Source organism: Procambarus clarkii, chromosome 52 (assembly GCF_040958095.1).
Source record: "Procambarus clarkii isolate CNS0578487 chromosome 52, FALCON_Pclarkii_2.0, whole genome shotgun sequence".
Taxonomy (NCBI): Eukaryota; Metazoa; Arthropoda; class Malacostraca; order Decapoda; family Cambaridae; genus Procambarus; species Procambarus clarkii.
Genome location: NC_091201.1, coordinates 29,009,530 through 29,030,421, shown reverse-complemented (window position 1 = coordinate 29,030,421; position 20,892 = coordinate 29,009,530). Strand labels below are relative to the sequence as shown.

Here is a 20,892-nt window from a genome sequence, read left to right as displayed (position 1 = left end):
AGTCTGGTGAAGGAGTTCCCAGCAGGCAGTCGCTGGGTAACAAGTCTATAGTTCAACACTCACAACTGTGAATAATTCTTACAATATCTAGAACAAAAATAAGAGCATATCCGGGTAAACGTACAATATCTAGAACAAAAATAAGAGAATATCCGGACAAACGTAAACATCTCGGAGAGGTGAGTCTGAAATACACCCACGTTCTATGTAGATAAATCCTGCGACTCGACGAAGTTTAATGTCATTGTGAGCAGTTTGTGAGTATTAAGGAAATCATTAAGACACTGGCGGGCTCCCAAGAAACACTTCAGGTATGTATGTGTAAATGACGGCAAGCAACCATACAATGTGACCTTCTTGAGACTATAATATTACAGAGCGGCCAAGTCAATCATTAACTTACTCTTCACCCTATATATAAAGTCATCATGTGAGCGGTAGTTTATTGTGCACCCCATACTCATCATGTGAGCCGAGTTTATCGTGCACCACATACTCATCATGTGAGCTGTAGTTTATTGTGCACCCCATACTCATCATGTGAGGCGTAGTTTATTGTGCACCCCATACTCATCATGAGAGGTGTAGTTTATTGTGCACCCCATACTCATCATGTGAGCGGTAGTTTATTGTGCACCCCATACTCATCATGTGAGCTGTAGTTTATTGTGCACCCCATACTCATCATGTGAGCTGTAGTTTATTGTGCACCCCATACTCATCATGTGAGCGGTAGTTTATTGTGCACCCCTTACTCATCATGTGAGCTGTAGTTTATTGTGCACCCCATACTCATCATGTGAGCTGTAGTTTATTGTGCACCCCATACTCATCATGTGAGCTGTAGTTTATTGTGCACCCCATACTCATCATGTGAGCTGTAGTTTATTGTGCACCCCATACTCATCATGTGAGCTGTAGTTTATTGTGCACCCCATACTCATCATGTGAGCTGTAGTTTATTGTGCACCCCATACTCATCCTGTGAGCGGTATTTTATTGTGCACCCCATATTCATCATGTGAGCTGTAGTTTATTGTGCACCCCATACTCATCATGTGAGCTGTAGTTTATTGTGCACCCCATACTCATCATGTGAGCTGTATTTTATTGTGCACCCCATACTCATCCTGTGAACGGTATTTTAATGTGCACCCCATACTCATCCTGTGGGCAGTAGTTTATTGTGCACCCCATACTCCTGTGAGCGGTAGTTTATAGTGCACCCCATACTCCTGTGAGCTATAGTTTATTGTGCACCCCATACTCATCCTGTGAGCGGTATTTTATTGTGCACCCCATATTCATCATGTGAGCTGTAGTTTATTGTGCACCCCATACTCATCATGTGAGCTGTAGTTTATTGTGCACCCCATACTCATCATGTGAGCTGTATTTTATTGTGCACCCCATACTCATCCTGTGAACGGTATTTTAATGGGCACCCCATACTCATCCTGTGGGCAGTAGTTTATTGTGCACCCCATACTCCTGTGAGCGGTAGTTTATAGTGCACCCCATACTCCTGTGAGCTATAGTTTATTGTGCACCCCATACTCATCCTGTGAGCGGTAGTTTATTGTGCACCTCATACTCCTGTGAGCGGTAGTTTATTGTGCACCCCATACTCCTGCGAGCGGTAGTTTATAGTGCACCCCATACTCATCCTGTAAGCGGTAGTTTATTGTGCACCTCATACTCCTGTGAGCGGTAGTTTATTGTGCACCCCATACTCCTGCGAGCGGTAGTTTATTGTGCACCCCATACTCATCCTGTAAGCGGTAGTTTATTGTGCACCTCATACTCCTGTGAGCGGTAGTTTATTGTGCACCCCATACTCCTGCGAGCGGTAGTTTATAGTGCACCCCATACTCATCCTGTGAGCGGTAGTTTATTGTGCACCCCATACTCATCCTGTGGGCAGTAGTTTATTGTGCACCCCATACTCCTGTGAGCGGTAGTTTATAGTGCACCCCATACTCGTCCTGTGAGCGGTAGTTTATTGTGCACCCCATACTCATCCTGTAAGCGGTAGTTTATTGTGCACCTCATACTCCTGTGAGCGGTAGTTTATTGTGCACCCCATACTCCTGCGAGCGGTAGTTTATAGTGCACCTCATACTCATCCTGTGAGCGGTAGTTTATTGTGCACCCCATACTCATCCTGTGGGCAGTAGTTTATTGTGCACCCCATACTCCTGTGAGCGGTAGTTTATAGTGCACCCCATACTCATCCTGTAAGTGGTAGTTTATTGTGCACCTCATACTCCTGTGAGCGGTAGTTTATTGTGCACCCCATACTCCTGCGAGCGGTAGTTTATAGTGCACCCCATACTCATCCTGTGAGCGGTAGTTTATTGTGCACCCCATACTCCTGTGAGCGGTAGTTTATAGTGCACCCCATACTCATCCTGTGAGCGGTAGTTTATTGTGCACCCCATACTCCTGTGAGCGGTAGTTTATAGTGCACCCCATACTCATCCTGTGAGCGGTAGTTTATTGTGCACCTCATACTCATCCTGTGGGCAGTAGTTTATTGTGCACCCCATACTCATCCTGTGAGCGGTAGCTTATTGTGCACCCATATTCGTCCTGTGAGCGGTAGTTTATTGTGCACCCCGTACTCGTCCTGTGAACAGTAGTTTATTGTGCACCCCGTACTCGTCCTGTGAACAGTAGTTTATTGTGCACCCCATACTCGTCCTGTGAGCGGTAGTTTATTATGCACCCCATACTCGTCCTGTGAACGGTAGTTTATTGTGCACCCCATACTCATCCTGTGAGCTATAGTTTATTGTGCACCCCATACTCATCCTGTGAGTGTGAGCGGTAGTTTATTGTGTACCCACTACCACCAATTCTATACCAAGACCCCCACCATCGCCCCCCCCCCCACACCATCACCTGACCCCGGTATCCCATGACCTACAACATCCGTTCCAGAGACTTCTGACGTGGCTCAAACGTTCTGAGCTGAACACCCACCTGGTCGCCTGGGGGAGGGGGGAGGTGGTCAGCCCTCAGTCCAATTTGACATTTCAGGATATAGGTTGACGTTACAAACATTATGACTCACTCTGTTTATTAAAACTTTCACCTGGCAAATTAGTCGCCATACTGGCCACTAGGACAAAGTTACAATGTATTTTTGTGAACACATTTAAGTATATCTGCATTTGTGCAGCTACGTCCCTAGACTATATGAAGAGGAGTATAGCGTGTCAAAAAGCTAGCTACGTGATGCTAAAATATCTCCATCACACAGGATGGTTAGTCATACAAAAGACATGCGATAAGTAGTTTGCAGTTTTATTATTATTATTATTATTATTATTATTATTATTATTATTATTATTATTATTATTATTATTATTATTATTATTTTCTACCGCAGACGTGGCCACACATTTACAATGCTAACTAGCATATATACATTTTGTTCTGTCCTCCATGGACAGGGTGAAAGATTTGTCGAACATACAGTTCAGAGATTTATTGAACAACCACAGAAGGTGATCGTAGTGCTTTTAAAATGTTAGGCTAAGCTACATACGTAAATACATAGATACACAGATTTATGACTGCATTAATGTGAATTTATAATGGTGAAATGTAATTCTGATCAGCTTTATACACATACCTACACACACACATACATACATACATACATACATACATACATACATACATACATACATACATACATACATACATACATACATACATACATACATACACACACACACACACACACACATACATACGTACACATATATTTGTCTCTTTTACTCTGACAGAGTGAGATAGCTGACAAGAGAAACTAGTGTGCAATTAAGAACTTAACCACTGAAGGTGATTAAGATGCTTTTACAAGCTCAGGTTATATAGTTACATTACATAGTTAATCTAGGGTACAAGTCCAATATATCATCAAGTGTTCCAGTACTCATATAAAAGTTACAGAGTTCAGCATACCTCAGCCCAGGAGGGCGAAAGTCAGACAATGTGGGACATTCTACAATATAATGTTCAAGTGAGTGCATGTTTTCTTTTTCACAGAGTTGACACATTGTGTACTCGACATTTGGGTTTTGCAGTGGCAGACTCTGGGTGCATTATGAGGATATCATGAACACAAGAGTGAAAAAGGCAGCAGTGATATTGAAAGTCCCCATCTCACAGGATGGCTAGTCATACAGGGGCGTGTGTTCCGTAGCCTGAACTGGCAAATTTTGGGTGCAATATGAGGATATCTTCAAGAACACGAGAGTGAATAAAGTAATTGCAAAGCTCCAAGTACCTCATGCCAACTGGTCTGAAAGGTCTAATATCTGGGCATTCGGTGATGTAGTGTGGGAGATCATGCCGCAGTTCCTGCTCACAGAGTTTGCACCTGGAGTGCTCAGGATTGGGAGATCCGTCACCTGTAGCCACCTGCCACAGGTAACGGTAAGCTAACCTGATCCTGGCAACCACTGTGTCACACAGTCTGGTGGATGTTTTGTGCTGCCCATAGATATAGGTTTCAGATCTGAACAAATCATAGCTTTTTATACTGGTGCTTTCAGGTCGTTGGGAGTCAGTAATTTCTCTCCTATCAGACCCGAGTGTTTGGAACAATATAGTTTTGACAGCAGAGATGGGGATACCTAGATCTAATTCAACTTCATCTTTGTTACACGCTAATTGGACTGCAATGTCTGTCTCCTTATGATGGGTTATGTTTATGTGTGATGGTATCCATACAGAGGAGATTCGAAACTCTTTACTCTGTGCATCAATTAGGTAATTTATAATTGCTAGTATGAGGTTCTTGCTGTCGATCTTCCAGGAGAAGTTTTCAATTGCTTGAAGAGCAGACTTTGATCACAAAATATTATTCCTCCAATGTTTTTTAATGTACTGGTAGCTAATTGTAGTGCTGCTAGTTCTGCTTGTGTGGAGGTCAGCCAGTTGTTTAATCTGACACTGACAGTCTTTGTGCAAATGTTATTTCTATAGAACCTACATATGCGGCTGCAGTCCGTCCAGTAGAAGATTGGACAGAGCCGTGTGTGTAGACACAGTGCTCGTGAGATCTTTATGTTCGATGGCGGAGGCAATTGTTTCAAGTGTGACAGCTTTGAGAAGAGCAAGATTTTCATTATCTTTCTTGGTGACAGGTGTGTATGATACTTGAATGTTGGGGTACAGATAAAGAGGAATATCGGAGACAGGTAGATTGCATTTAAAAGGCATGTTGAGTTTGAAGAGATTGTAGGAATTTTTACTCAGCCATTTATCATAAAAAGAGTAAGTTGGCATGTCAGCACCAGTCAATAGGGTGTTAACAGCACTAAGTAATTTGTATTTGATCAATGCAGGAGATGTAGGGTCTCTCATAACTTTAAGGCAAAAGGTAGTGTTGACTTGCATGATTCTTTCTAGTATGGTTGGAAGCTTCAGTTCTTCCCTCATGTTGATGATTCTTGAGCATCTTGGGGCACCACGAATTATCCTCATGGCTTCGTTTTGTACTACTTCAAGTTTGTCCAACACAGAGACGGGGAAGTTAATTAGGTGCAAAGAATTATAATCAACTAGAGATCTAACAAACATCATATAGAATAATCTAGCATATTTGATATTGATACCAATATTCTTACCAGTAAGTGTTTTCAGTAATTTGTCTTTCTTTTAACCTACGGTGTAGATAGTTTACAATGTCACTGTTGATACCAACTCCAAGGTTTTTGGAGTTTGTATCAACTCCAACTCCAGAACACACAGTAGGCTCCACCCTTGTCTGGAACACCACAGCCAACACACAGTAGGCTTCACCAGTCTGGAACACTTCTCCATCAGTTCTTACTAGTGGCGGCCATTGTCTGGCTACCGGAAGCCCGTGTTACTGGGGGCCCCCAACATTTTCTCCGATAAGTTATCTTGCGTCAGTGTATAGTTTACTTTTATATTGTAGTCTTGGCTCATTATATATGTACAAATCTTTATATATAAAGATTTTAATTACTATATTACATATAAAAATTTGAATTATAATTAATTACATTGCACAACAATTTACCACAGTTAGGCCTACTATTATCTATATCCAGTCATCCAAAAACTGTAGTATCTATAGTTACTATGGGTAAAAGTACAAAGTACTGTTTTACACTCATGTAAGATGCACTTTTTGAACTAAGATGCTTGTAAAGGAAACAAACAAAACAAACTTTCCCTAGGCCTAGCAGAGTGCACTCATTTGTATTAAATAATAATAATAATAATAATAATAATAATAATAATAATAATAATAATATATTCACAAGACGGTACAATGGGTTGGTGACATTACATAAGATTGGTATTTGTATATTCTTGCAAAGCCACTAACACGCATAGCGTTTCGGCCAAGTCCTTAATCTAGCATATCAGGTAAGATGAAAAGGTACCTTGAAGCAAGGTGATATCAACAAATAACTACAATATAAAGGCAAATTAGGCCTACGATCGCGAATGTTAGAACTATAGGCTTGCTTGCTCTGGTAAAGGACAGGTTAGGTTTATAATGTATTCCTATTATTTATGCGCGTATATAAGTATTCCAATAGTACAAAATGTGAATGTTTGGTGGGTACAACATTCTATTTCTGTACACAATCTTCATAATAGCTTTAGGTTCTATTATTTTTGGATGATAATAATAATTCATGATGGTTTTCTATCATTGTGCAAACATTTACTACAAGTGCCATCCGCATCATGTGTCCCCGATGCATGAGGCTTCGTGAGATAGAACAGAAGATGCTTTCTCAAGCTTAGGGGTATAAACTCATGGAACCGCCTACCCGCCGAAGCCGCACATGCTAAAACTCTGTTAACATTTAAAGTACAGCTGGAAAAGATCATTAAGGCAAATGGGGGGAACTTGGACAAGCCGCCGGATTCCTGTCCTCGTCGAGGCCACTAGTGTTGGTGGTTCTCAGGTAAATTCAGGTAAATACGCCTAGCTGCATTTTTTTACGATTATATGTTATTGCCAAGATATAATTACCAGCTAATAATTAATACGTAACCTTGGAGAATAAAAAAACAGCCATAGGTCAAAATAAATCTTTATAGAAATTTCATGAGTGAGTCGAAATGGCAAAACTGAGCCCGGGTCAAGTCCTCTTGAATAGTACATCATATTTTGACGTATAAATCCCTTAAGGACAAGAACTGATGTATTAAAATTCATAGTGGAATGTAAAATTGATGTGATGTGATGTCCCCGTGTTCTATTATTCGTGGGTCCTAGGTTAGGTTAGGTTCGGGCAATTTAGTACATCCGTTTAGTGACGTTATAAACGCTGGAGAAGACGGATTGGACAACCAGCTGCAGTGCTTGTTACATGATTACAATTTTATATAACTATATATTATGTACCATTTTCCACCGCATCTATTTATCTGTTATTATTTCTTTCAGTGAGCAAACCGGATGATCTGCTACCGGGAGCGTCGAGGGGAACACTTACTGACGTTCACCAACTAACAGCTCCTGACTCACATTCCCCCCCCCACCCCCTCACTTAACTTTAACTACCACTCACACTCCGTCCTCCTGTCAAGGCCTCCTAACCCCCTCCCCCTTGTCAACCCCCCCTCCCCCACAACAAGCCAACCCCCCCCCCCCCCCCCCCCCGTAGACAACCTCCTGGCCAAGCCCTAGACAACCCCTGGACAAAAGGCTACTTCCAACGGGCAGGGCCATGCTTCTGGGCCTCTCTGGGGCCACACAGGTGGGTAGAAGAACCACTGTGTGGTTCATGCTTCACATTCTTGCTTCATTACTATTAAACATCCTACACTGTTAGCATATTTTATCGGCGGCTGCACTGATCAGCAGAGTTGTTTGTGACGTCATCTACCCGGGATGTGAGTGCGAGCGGAAGTGCTTGCGCAACGACCAGGCCCTGTTAGTTCAGTTAGGTATTTTATTAACTAAAAGTGATATCAGAATTAACCTAACATAAAATGCCCAAACCATATAAATACTCTATTCACGTAATCAGAAATATACAAAATTTGATATTTGGCCGCGAAACATTAATATAAATAATAAGGCAGAAACTCTGATTCCGTCAATCAGAACTACAGACAGTAATGTGTATTCATTTAGTTTAGTTCATTCAAGTTCAAGTATGTTTATTGAGACAAGTAAAAATACATCTCAAAGGGATAGAGTAGCTTAGGCTATTTCTATATACCCCCTTCATTTTAGTTCATTTATTGTCCGCTCCGAACATCAATTCTGTGAGCGGTGAGGATAGTTACACAGGACATGGATAGGATATCTGTGTACTCACCTAGTTGTGCTTGCGAGGGTTGAGCTCTGGCTCTTTGGTCCCGCCTCTCAACTGTCAATCAACTGGTGTACAGGTTCCTGAGCCTATTGGGTTCTATCATATCTACATTTGAAACTGTGTATGGAGTCAGCCTCCACCACATCACTGCCTAATGCATTCCATCCGTTAACTACTCTGACACTGAAAAAGTTCTTTCTAATGTCTCTGTGGCTCATTTGGGTACTCGGCTTCCACCTGTGTCCCCTTGTTCGTGTACCACCCGTGTTAAATAATCCATCCTTGTTTACCCTGTCAATTCCCCTGTATCCTGTATCCCCCATTCCTATAATTCTCCTGTGTATCCTGTGCTCTGTGCTGTGATTGAGGGAACATCTGTCTGGCTTGAGACGTTGTACTTTGCTTCAAGACGAAACATGGCTTGGCGGTTACCCTTCTTCTTCGGTGGGAAGGGAGGGATATTAATTTGGAAAGAGGCGATCTCCCACAGTTCAAAGAAGTGCCATTATTGTCGCTTGAAAGAGATGATTTACCTGAACTTACCTAAGGACCACTATCTCTAGTGGCTTCCACTGGGACAGGAAGCCGGCTACTTGCGAAAGGTCCCCTCCCCCATTGTTCCTGAGGATTTTTATGAATTTGAATGTAGCTTTTTTATCTCCTCTTATAATTTCCTGCAGTCGATATCTCTGCCTATCCACTACCTTCCCTATCCACTGTTCACTCTCCGCATACATCAAAATGCTGGACTCTCCCTCGTGGCCAGGTCATTTGAGGCACAGCACGTGACTTGCGACAGTGCTGTGTTACATCCTTCCATCCTCATGCTCTGTTCCTCGACGTGTCTCTGCTTTCTTCCCTCCAAGCCTTCCTTCATCTGTGTCTAAGGAAAATAACAAGATGGAAAAATACGCGAAGATGGTAACAAGTTGAACATATGTCCCGTATGTGTAGGGTGGATATGCCCCGTATGTGTAACGTGGATATGTCCCTTATGTGTAGATGTGTAACTAGATGGATATGTATATGCGTGTGTACGTGGGTAAGCCAGATCCGGACACTGAAACCAGACGCATGAAAGAGAGAAAGAAATATTTGTTAAAATGTTAAGATATTTTATATAAAGTTAAGATTATTTTTTAAAACTGTTGGTTGGTAAAGACAACGTTTGACAGAGGTTGGATTGACAGGAGTTGGTGGCAGCGGTGAGGGGAGGTCGACTGGATGACGTCAAGAAGGCCCTGAAGGCTGGTGGTGACCCTGGGGTCGTCATGCCACAAGATGACCCCGACTATGAGAGCGGCACTTTGGTGGCTGTGGCCACGGTCAAGGGACACGCCCACCTAATCCCTGTCCTGGTGGAAGCTGGGGTTGACGTGAACGGCCGTGGCAGGAGAGAAGGGACGCCCTTGCACCTGGCGGCTGAGATGAACCAAGTTGAGGTGCTAAAGATGCTGCTCCTTCACGGTGCCAGCATAGAGGCCTCTACTGCTGATGAATACAGTGAGTGGCACACTATTACACTCACCTCGTGTATTCATTTGTTTATTGTTCCCATTTATATTCCCTGAACACCTCTTTTCATTGTAATATTATGGTCCCCATACCCATCCTGTGGGCGGTAGCGGAAAGGTTAGTCACATAAAAGATTCAGGAAATAGAAGAAACAATAATAAAACTGATGTTGTGTATGTGTGTGTTCTTTCAGAGCAGATGCCGCTGCACAAGGCCGCCTGGACGGGAGCAGCCAGATGCGTGAGGTCACTTCTGGAGGCCGGCGCTAACATTGAAGCCAAGACCCACAACCTGTACACCCCGCTACACAAAGCCGCGCGCAAAAACCAAGTCGAAGTCATCTCCATCCTCATCAGCTGGGGTTGCGAGCGCGAGGCGCAGACGGCGGCGGGGTGGACGGCGCTGCACGTGGCGGGTCTTGGTGGGTGTGTCGAGGCCGCTCAGGCCCTCCTGGCCCACAATCTCGACCCCACGGCCAGGGACGCCAAGGGCCGCACCCCGGCCACCGTGGCCGACGTATGGGGACGCAGCGACGCCCACTGGTTCTTCAGCAAGCTGCCCAAAGTGGTCTTCGATGCCTCCTTGGCTCCTGCGACCGGAATGTTCAAGGTATATGATAACACTGACTCAGTTAAATGAACAAATCCACAAGGGCCGTGACGAAGGTTCGAACCTACGGAATTGTGTAAAACCCTGGTTTGTGTCTCGGAGAGGCTGCAAGATCCAAGTAAGTTCAGTAGAACTTCTGGTTGCAATTCTTTTGACCATGTCGTAGCTCAGTCGATTAAGGCAGCGTCTGGGATCCTCTCGGACGTAGGTTCGAACCCTCGTCACGGCCCTTGTGGATTTGTTCATTTCATGCATCACGTTATTGTGACTTCTGTGTGTAGTGACTCAGTTATCGATATATTCACTTATTTAAATTACCTACAAGTATTATTCACTTTATAGTCCGGAAACAATTAAAAACCAAACAAATATTCCTAGGCCTAGTATAGCAAATATATATTTAACATTAATCCTCAGAGAGTGTATTAGGCGTAGGATGGTTAGGTTAGGTTTTATTAGTAACAATAACAAAAAACTTTTCCAGTTTGTCCAAATTCAACAGTATCACACTTCTACACTCTTGTTGTCCATTACGTCAATATATGTACGATGGAACCCCCCCCCCCCATGGTTATTATTACATGTACAGTACTATCAAAACAGGAGGATTGGGGCCCCCCTCCGCCCCAATCCTTGGTGCATTGAAATTGAAATTGAAATAAGTTTATTGAGGTAAAATACACACAAAGGGATGAGGTAGCTCAAGCTATCCTCACCCCGTTCAGTACATCGTGTTAATACATACATATAAACACATCACAAACAATAAACATATTACCAAACATTCTGAGAGATAAACATCTACATTTCCTATCCTTGGTGCATGGTGACATATTAACTCCCTGGCGTGTACTCTGCAGGAGGACAGTCGCGCCATATATGAGGACAACGAGAAAGCTGTGCTCCGGTGGGCACAAGAGGGCAAGTTCTGGAAGCTGAAGGACAGGATCCCCAACATCCGCGACGGCCACTACCAGGACCATCGCGGCTACACAGCTCTGCACGTCGCGGCCCACCGTGGCGACGAGACCACCGTCAGGGTCCTCTTGGAGGACCGCTGCTTAGTGTACCCTGGAGCGCTCACCTACAGCGGCCACACTCCGGCAGATCTGGCGCGGCTGGGAGGCTTCTCACAGCTGGCAGATCTCATCCAAGATGCTCTACATAGCTCTAAGGTATCGGGGGGCTCTTACCCTATCTTGTAGATATTATCAATGTTATGATCTATCTCCTTGTAGATACTGTTAGCATGTGACATTCTTTCTCAACACATATATGTCTCTCATTGCATAAAATCTCGCCACAGATACTCTCTCTCATCACGTATAGGTAATCTTATCACATAAAATCATAGATACTCTCATCAAGTAGATTTTCCTTCCTTATCATGTAGATACTTTCTCTCATCACATAGATACACTCTCTCACCACATGGATACTCTCTGATCACATAGATGCTCTCTCATGATACAGATACTCTCTCATCACAGAGATACTCTTTCTCATCACAGAGATACTCTTTCTCATCACAGAGATACTCTTTCTCATCACACTAGATACCCTCTCTTTCATCACACAGATATTCTCTCACTCATCACGCAGATATTCTTATATAAACATGTTCTTCGACCCTAAACATTATGAGAAGTCATGTCCCACTTTGCTTAACGACAGATTCGTGTAGAGTTAGTGACGAGCTGTTCCAGCACCTATAATACTAATATATTTTTATGCATCAGTCAGGTGAGGTCGAGGAGCGCCATCTGTACGGCCGCTTGCTGGAGCTCATCTGTCACGGTGACGATGTGCAGGAGGCTTGCCAACTCCTGCTGCAGGGGGCTCCTCTGGAGGCCACGGCGGAGTACCCTACACACGCCCTGGTCCTGGCGGTCACCAGCAACAGGCCCAGGATCCTGAGCCTGCTGGTGGCCGCAGGAGCTCCTCTCACTCCTGTGGTGTGTGGGCTCAATCTCCTCCAGCTGGCGTGGCTCTCACCAGATGTCACCACCTACGTCAAGATGCTGGTTACGAGGGTCAGTTAACCTGTCTTAGTTACGAGGGGGTCAGTTCACCTGTCATATACTTGTAATGGGTGGAGTGACGAAGGGGGGCAATACAGCATTTTTTAAGATATGTGTGTATTTATGTATGTATACAAATGCCTACATATGCAAGTCTTTATACCTGTATGTATGATATACATGATGTAGGTTGACCAGACCACACACTTAGAAGGTGAAGGGACGACGACGTTTCGGTCCGTCCTGGACCATTCATAATCGACTTGAGAATGGTCCAGGACGGACCGAAACGTCGTCGTCCCTTCACCTTCTAGTGTGTGGTCTGGTCAACATATTTTAGCCACGTTATTGTGACTCATCGCCTGCATGATGTAGGTGTGTATGATGTATGTATATATATATTTAGATATGGATGTATGTTTGAGAACCAACTCGACCAAAATAGTTTTCGCCATAAACGTCAAGTCAGACAACGGTTTGCTTCAGGCTATGGAGCATGTGCTCGAGGAGGAAGCAGGTCGGGTGCGCGGCCAGGCCCATGGTCTGTATGAAGGTATCACCAGGCTGTTGGGGGTGGTAAAGGGCCCTCGACCCTGGCTGGCGGCATGGCCCTCCCTCCATCCCCCATCTCAACACCAGCACACTCAAGTCCCGCCATCTCCTCAGTAATTATCATGGGTGTTTACTATTCAAGTTGCCTAGTTTTTTTGTTTTCCATAACTGCCTCAGTAGCTTTCTACGTGGTGATGACCTGTGTACGATATCGGTAGTTCTACGTGTACGATATCGGCAGTTTTACGTGCACGATATCGGCAGTTTTACGTGTACGATATCGGCAGTTTGACGTGTACGATATCGGCAGCACTCCTGTCGCAGCCTGGCCTGGTGCCAGCTTTCCTTTACGGGCTATTCATGTCCGTGCCATCTCTTGGGTGGCCTAATTTCCATCAATCAATCAGCCTTCCTTGGTGATTGCCTGAGCTATGAGGCTCTTTGTCTTTGTAGCCCGCACGGCCCCAAGAGATCAGAGTCAAGCTGATCTAATTGATCACTATTGTCGTCGTCAATAGTTAAACTGTATAAGGTAAAACTTTCATAATTATGTACAAAATAATATTGTATAAGAATGATCGAGATTGTGTAAGGTATTTAGCTAGCTGATCTGGTAACTACAGCACAAGTCCTTAACATCTTTGTTTTCTGTAGCATGCCTTGTGGCTTCTTAGAAGATCCTTGCACACACATGTATGGATGAGGGCCAATCTAGCCTAGTACTCACCTAGGTGCACAGGAAATCTCCCTGATTTCCTGTGCGCCTTTCTTAACACATTTCCCAACTGCAATATATCAACTCATTCTCCTGTTTAGGTTAATAGATTTCGTAACTATGTGCACCATAGTACAAAGATTGCCATTTTAAGCAATTAGATAGAATATTTTAGATAGAACACTTTATAGAGTCGGAAAAATGAAGCTAAAAACAAATTTAAATATTCCTAGGCCTAGTATAGCACACATATGTACTATATTAGGCCCCAGATAGCGTGTATTAGGCCTAGGGAGGTTAGGTTAGGTTAGTTTATCTTTGCAACATAAGTAGAAAATAGTTTTCCGGTTTGTCCAACTCAATAATGCCGATTTCTACTTTCTAATTTCGTTATACGTCGGTATAACGAAATTACTATGTAATTTATAGTATACTATGGTCCTCATCGTTACTATAAATACTACCAAAACAGGAGGATGGGCTGAATATATATATATAATGGGTGATTGAAAATAGTTTGAAGCAGCGTTTTGTGTATCAATTTTGTGACTGCCAAGTACAAAAAGAAATTGTATCCCAAAAGGAAACTTATGATAAGTTCGTTTATAATATATTGCAGTTTCTGTTGTATATGTGATATGAACATCACGTAGGTCTTCTTCATGTTAAGTATGGTCCTGAAGCCTACTTAATTGATGTTCAGTGTGCAGTGACCATCACGTAGGCCTACTTGATGTTCAGTGTGACATCGTGATGTCATATTGGCGTTAATTTAGAGGTGTACTAGATAGCGATGTTTTAATTGAGTTTCATTATTGTTTTCAAACATTTTACATCAAACAAAAAGCTTTGCAATAATTTTCACGAAGTGTTGTCATCTGCTTCAGGTTGATGGTGGCGGCGGCTGAGGCAGACTGCAGGTTAACGACAGTGTTCCTGGAGCAGGCCGGTGCCATGCCCTTCACGGTACACCAGGCTTCAGGGCTCACAGCCATCAATGCCGCCCTCCGTGCCTCCCACTGGCACTTGGCGACTCATCTGGCCAAGACCTCAGGCAGTCTGTACATCCCTAGTGCCCCTGGTGCCATCTTGCCCAGAGACCTCCTGCCCGAGGATAAGAAGCAGAAGCTAGAGAAGGTTGGTATCTTTGGCGTTCTGGCGTGTGGAACAACTGCCTAGACGACTTGGCTGTGAAGCGATTAAACATATAATATAATCATGTTGAAGGGAGCAATAAGTGAAAGTAGTGAATTTTCTATAAATGTTCAGACAAAAGAATCAGTGCAACAGACGAAGACATGCAGCCTAGTGCGAGGCAGGACAGTCGATCTAAGTTCTAGTGATCAATATCACTTGGGAGGATCTTTAGAACTTTTAGCCTAAACGTCTTGTAAGGATGGGAGACGGATAACTGGAAATTTAGAATGGGTTAAGAATCTGAAGTGGTAGGTAAATTCTACACGTGTGGCCATGGTGCATATGCGAGGCGTCAACAGTTAGGAGTGTGTTGGTTGTCCAGCGGGGTGTAATTATTTATGTCTGGAGGAGACCTGCTCGTTCTTGCCACTCTGCTGGAAGGGGTAGATGACTCGTATGGAGGCTTTAGACATTGTCACACACCTATGTGTCACAATGTGTCATCCATCACACATGGCTTAGGTTAAACACCTTCATGGGTCTCGTCATGTGCCAATACACATGGCTTTGGATAGTTACTGCGTGCTCACTAAGAAGATACGTATCTAAATTACCATGCAGCTTGTTAAAAAGTATTATAAACGTGAATTCATGTATTAACATTTAGAAATATAAGAATGTCTTAAGATTGTAGTAAAATACTAGCCTATCCTTGATCATATTTTCATGATTTTTATTTTAAGCATAATCTTTGGATTTAAATGAAGATGATGTTCTTTAACATGTTTTTTTATTGTTGAATTGTTTTATATCAATGATTGCTTTGTATTTGTTATTTTTCTACATTAAAAACAACGATAATTTCATTGTGCAGGAAATATACGACCAAGAGAGGAGGATTCTGACCCACCACCGGGAGAAAGTGAAGGACAGGGAGGATAAGGATGCCATTTCAAGTGTTATTCACTTGCAGACGAAGTTGTATAAAGCTTACTGCAGGTCACACCACACTGGGCAGCAGGAGAGAGTGAGCGTGGCTGCGCGTCAAGTATCACCAACTCTACTGCTGGCGTCTCAGATGGGCCTGGTGCAGCTGACCTTCCTGCTGGTGACAATAGGTGGGGTGGATGTGAACATTGTGGTGGAGCCTCTCACGGGCACTACCCCACTCCACCAGGCTGCTGCCTTTGGCCACACATCACTCCTTGCATTTTTCTTGAGTATTATCGACCCGAGCCACGTATGTCCTGATAATTATAATCGTTCCCCAACCCACTTGGCTGCTTTGTTTGGTCATGACCAGACCTTTGAATATTTATCCCATCACTTCCATGGATATACTTGTAAAGCAGGGAATACACATACGGAGGTGAGAAATAATTTCATTAAATATTTACAACTATACCAGAAAGTTTGTGAGAATGCGGCAGTGGACGAAGACCCGTGGCGAGTGAACAGTTGCTCTGAAGCTGTCAAGCACCACTTTCAGTCGCTGAACATGACTGATATTTTGAACAATAACAAGGAAGTCAACTTCATGGAAGGAGAGGCGGCGGAGGTGCGATCAGCTGTTATGAAGGAGTTGCAGGTTATCATGGAAAGAGTTTCCGATATGAACCCGCTACTCCAAGGGGAACTTGAGCTTCTGGGTAGTTCTGCAGATGGCACTCGGCTCTATGGTCCTGATGAATATGATGTAAATTATGTCATTAAGGACCTACCAGCGTTGGAAGTTAAAGTGGTAAGGTTAGTTGGTAAAAATCCTCTTAAGAAAGGTCATAGTCTCAGTGTCAGAATTAAAACTAAGAATAAAGAAATAAAACATCTACTTAAGAAATCCAATTGGAAAAACATGTTTTTCGAAGCAGTACAAAGTGCTGTGGAACATCACGAGGTCGTGGACCATCGTCTCAGCTTCGTCCCGCCCGGTGTAACGCGGACCAAGGTAGGGGCAGGCCTGGCGCTGGCCTGGCAAGGGCAACAGTACCCATTGCTGCTTGTTGGCGTTGACCTGGTCCCTGTAATGAAAGTCAGGTGGCCTAAGGGGGTAGATAGGCCATTTCTCATCCCACACGACCAGGATCAAGTTTACCTGACCAGCATCGGGGGTGGAGAGTGGAGGTTCTCCTTCGCTGGAATAGAAGCGTCGATATTAAGGCAACTGGATATTCATGAACGCCGCACCTTCCTGTCTTGTAAGACATTACTCTCCTGCATGAAACCCGAGCCATGGATGACCAAACACCTCAAGAGAAGGTTCAGGTGGTGGGACTCAAGGTACTGGAATATACCTGCTCCCTGTGGGTTTGCCCTTAAGAACTGCTTCTTCATGGAACTTGAGAAAAAGAGAAAACATAGAGACATATGGACTGAAGACAAGCTTGTGGAAAGAATGTGTTCCATCTTCCGCAGGATGTGTGAAGATTGCACAGATCCATCAACAAACTCTGAGCAACTCGTTCCGCATAAAGTGTTTGCTTACTTTGGAGGAAAGTTTGAGAGACCCAAACTGGGGGTTGGAGCTCCTGAAATTGTTAAACATTTAAATAAATATGCAATGTCCAGACATACCAGCTAGCCGCCATGTCATAAATATAGTCTTGCTGTTATTAAGATTTCATTATAGTGATGGTTTAATGTCACCTGTGAGAGATGACAGAATGTCTTAAGATTGTATTATCATGGTTAAGTAGACACCAACGAAAGATGAGAGAATGTACAAGATGGTATTACAGTGGTGGATTAATGAGACCCGTGAGATAACAAAATGGCAGATTGGTGGTTTTCGTGTTGGTGTCGTGGAAAGCATTGCCATCACACCCGACAACACATGCTGGCAGCTGCTATCACAATATATCTCAGACGAAACCAGAAAGAATCTCAAATCAGTTTTACTCTTGAGTAAAACTGCACGAATTTGGGAGAAAATATCTCTATGATCTTCAACAAACTCCTTTTTATATTCATATTTATAATGGCAGACTTGAGATTGACATGAGCGTATATTTGTAAATATTTAGGGTAATGTCTCCCACCAACAACAGCACCATGAACTCAGGGACCCGGGTTCAACCCCTGGGCAAGACAGATGCGGTCGGGCACGTTTCCTTTCACCTGATGCATCTGTTCACCTAGCAATAAAATAGGAACCCGGGAATTAGTAAACTGCTGTGGGATCCATCCTGGGGAAATGTCAGTAGGCCTAGAGGGGGGCCTCGATAAGCCTAAGTGCAGGCTTCCTGTCCCCGACAACTGAAATTATTTTAGATATCTTACTGTACGTTATATACTAGCAGGGATCTGATATAAGACTGATATACTAGCAGGGATCTGATATACTAGCAGGGATCTGATGTAAGACTGATATACTAGCAGGGATCTGATATGACTGATATACTAACAGGTATCTGATATGATTGATATACTCACAGGGATCTGATGTAAGACTGATATACTAGCAGGGATCTGATGTAAGACTGATATACTAGCAGGGATCTGATATAAGACTGATATACTAGCAGGGATCTGATGTAAGACTGATATACTAGCAGGGATCTGATATAAGACTGATATACTAGCAGGGATCTGATATAAGACTAATATACTAGCAGGGATCTGATGTAAGACTGATATACTAGCAGGGATCTGATATGAGACTGATATACTAGCAGGGATCTGATATAAGACTAATATACTAGCAGGGATCTGATATGAGACTGATATACTAGCAGGGATCTGATATGAGACTGATATACTAGCAGGGATCTGATATAAGACTAATATACTAGCAGGGATCTGATATAAGACTGATATACTAGCAGGGATCTGATATGAGACTGATATACTAACAGAGATCTGATATGACTGATATACTAACAGGTATCTGATATGATTGATATACTCACAGGGATCTGATATAAGACTGATATACTAGCAGGGATCTGATATAAGACTGATATACTAACAGGGATCTGATATAAGACTGATATACTAGCAGGGATCTGATGTAAGACTGATATACTAGCAGGGATCTGATGTAAGACTGATATACTAACAGGGATCTGATATAAGACTGATATACTAACAGGGATCTGACATGACTGATATACTAATAGGGATCTGATATAAGACTGATATACTAGCAGGGATCTGATATAAGACTGATATACTAACAGGGATCTGCAGATATAAGACTGATATACTAGCAGGGATCTGATATAAGACTGATATACTAACAGGGATCTGATATAAGACTGATATACTAACAGGGATCTGATATAAGACTGATATACTAACAGGGATCTGATATAAGACTGATTTACTAGCAGGGATCTGATATAAGACTGATATACTAACAGGGATCTGATATAAGACTGATATACTAACAGGGATCTGATATAAGACTGATATACTAACAGGGATCTGATATAAGACTGATATACTAACAGGGATCTGATATAAGACTGATATACTAACAGGGATCTGATATAAGACTGATATACTAACGGATCTGATATAAGACTGATATACTAAGAGGGATCTGATATAAGACTGATATACTAACAGGGATCTGATATAAGACTGATATACTAACAGGGATCTGATATAAGACTGATATACTAACAGGGATCTGATATAAGACTGATATATATACTAACAGGGATCTGATGTAAGGCATATGCTAGCAGGTGTATTATGTCAGACTCATGTATGGTCATTTACCTGTAATGGGTTGGGACAAGTTGGCAATAATGGGATGATGTAAACAACGCTTGGAATCAAATGTAGTTAATTATTTGTAGAAACATCATGACCCATACGCTGAGTGTGGGAGGAAGTATTGCCATCAAGGATGTCTGTGAACAGGTGAACAGGTTCACTTGTGCAATGTTCAGAGACTTCAAGTTCAAGTATGTTTATTGAGACAAGAAATAAATACATCTCAAAGGGATAGGGTAGCTTAGGCTATTTCTCAGAGACTTTAATCGTGACTCAACCTTATTGTTGAGGTTCAACAACATCACACAAGAGTTCGATGAGGATTTCGTCTTAGAGTTCGAAGAGCTTAGATATTTATGTGACTGCAGGGGTGGATATTTTGTGAGCAGTTTATTATATTAAAAAGACAACCAAATATGTGTAGCTTTTAAATTGGCTTAAGCTGTAGGGAGTATTTATGTGTGTGTGTGTGTGTTACAATATCAATTGTTTCTATAATATTAAAATTGTATACACAATTTTTTTTCTCTGGGACCATATATATAAGGTAGGTTACTATAGGGTAATAAGGCAGCATAGTAGTTTATATATATATATATATATATATATATATATATATATATATATATATATATATATATATATATATATATATATATATATATATATATATATATATATATTATGTAAATATCCTCAGGGACAGATGTATTTTTCTCAATGTAAGTTATTGTTAAAATTTGTGTATTTATATTAGTGAAGCAGTGTGCTTGTTTTAGATACTTTATTATTTAAAATACTGTACTTAGATTTTAGATAAGAGGAATACTTGACACAAAATGAAATGTCATTTTTAGATACCACATGTGACATAGATATTGATACAATAATTAAAATTATATTTTTTTTTTACATTAAATTCTACCAGTAATGTACAGTGTATTATTATCATGGAGATATTTACACTGGGAACTGTACAGATCATTCACGGGGGTCCTGTTGCACAGTGGCTTAGTCTTCGGGTTCAGCCCCCAGGACAAGACAGAAACGCTTGGGCACGTTTTCTTTCACCTGATGCCTATGTTTACCTATAGCAAGAAAACAGGCAGCCAAAAGTTAGGCAACTGTTGTATTCGCCTAGTTGTGCTTGCAGGAGTTGAGATCTGGTTCTTTGATCCCGCCTCTCAACTGTTAATCAACAGGTGTACAGGTTCCCGAGCCTACTGGGCTCTATCATATCTACATTTGAAACTGTGTATGGAGTCAGCCACATCACTGAATAATGCATTCCATC

At 42.4% G+C, this 20,892-nt stretch overlaps 2 protein-coding genes across 5 annotated transcripts; one reads left to right on the top strand and one right to left on the bottom strand.

Moving 5' to 3' along the window:
* LOC123763599 (serine/threonine-protein phosphatase 6 regulatory ankyrin repeat subunit C) lies at positions 1 to 20,198 on the top strand. 4 transcript variants are annotated; one of them, XM_069304582.1, is made up of 10 exons: positions 8 to 179; positions 6,732 to 6,978; positions 7,454 to 7,766; positions 9,521 to 9,833; positions 10,039 to 10,454; positions 11,315 to 11,629; positions 12,194 to 12,487; positions 12,962 to 13,140; positions 14,630 to 14,879; positions 15,754 to 20,198. In XM_069304582.1, exons 3-10 carry the CDS (start codon positions 7,737 to 7,739, stop codon positions 17,455 to 17,457), a joined length of 3,501 nt encoding a protein of 1,166 aa, XP_069160683.1. In that variant the 5' UTR covers positions 8 to 179; positions 6,732 to 6,978; positions 7,454 to 7,736; the 3' UTR covers positions 17,458 to 20,198. The 4 variants fall into 4 exon arrangements, with proteins under 4 accessions (XP_045606768.1, XP_069160683.1, XP_069160682.1 ...); XM_069304581.1 differs by having other exon boundaries at positions 4,060 to 6,978; XM_045750812.2 differs by lacking the exon at positions 6,732 to 6,978 and having other exon boundaries at positions 1 to 179.
* Positions 18,276 to 19,726, bottom strand: LOC138352207 (platelet binding protein GspB-like). The gene is made up of 3 exons (XM_069304486.1): positions 19,700 to 19,726; positions 18,965 to 19,460; positions 18,276 to 18,790 (listed from the first exon to the last, which is right to left on the bottom strand). Exons 1-3 carry the CDS (start codon positions 19,724 to 19,726, stop codon positions 18,276 to 18,278), a joined length of 1,038 nt encoding a protein of 345 aa, XP_069160587.1.
* Positions 20,199 to 20,892: the final 694 nt, after the last annotated feature.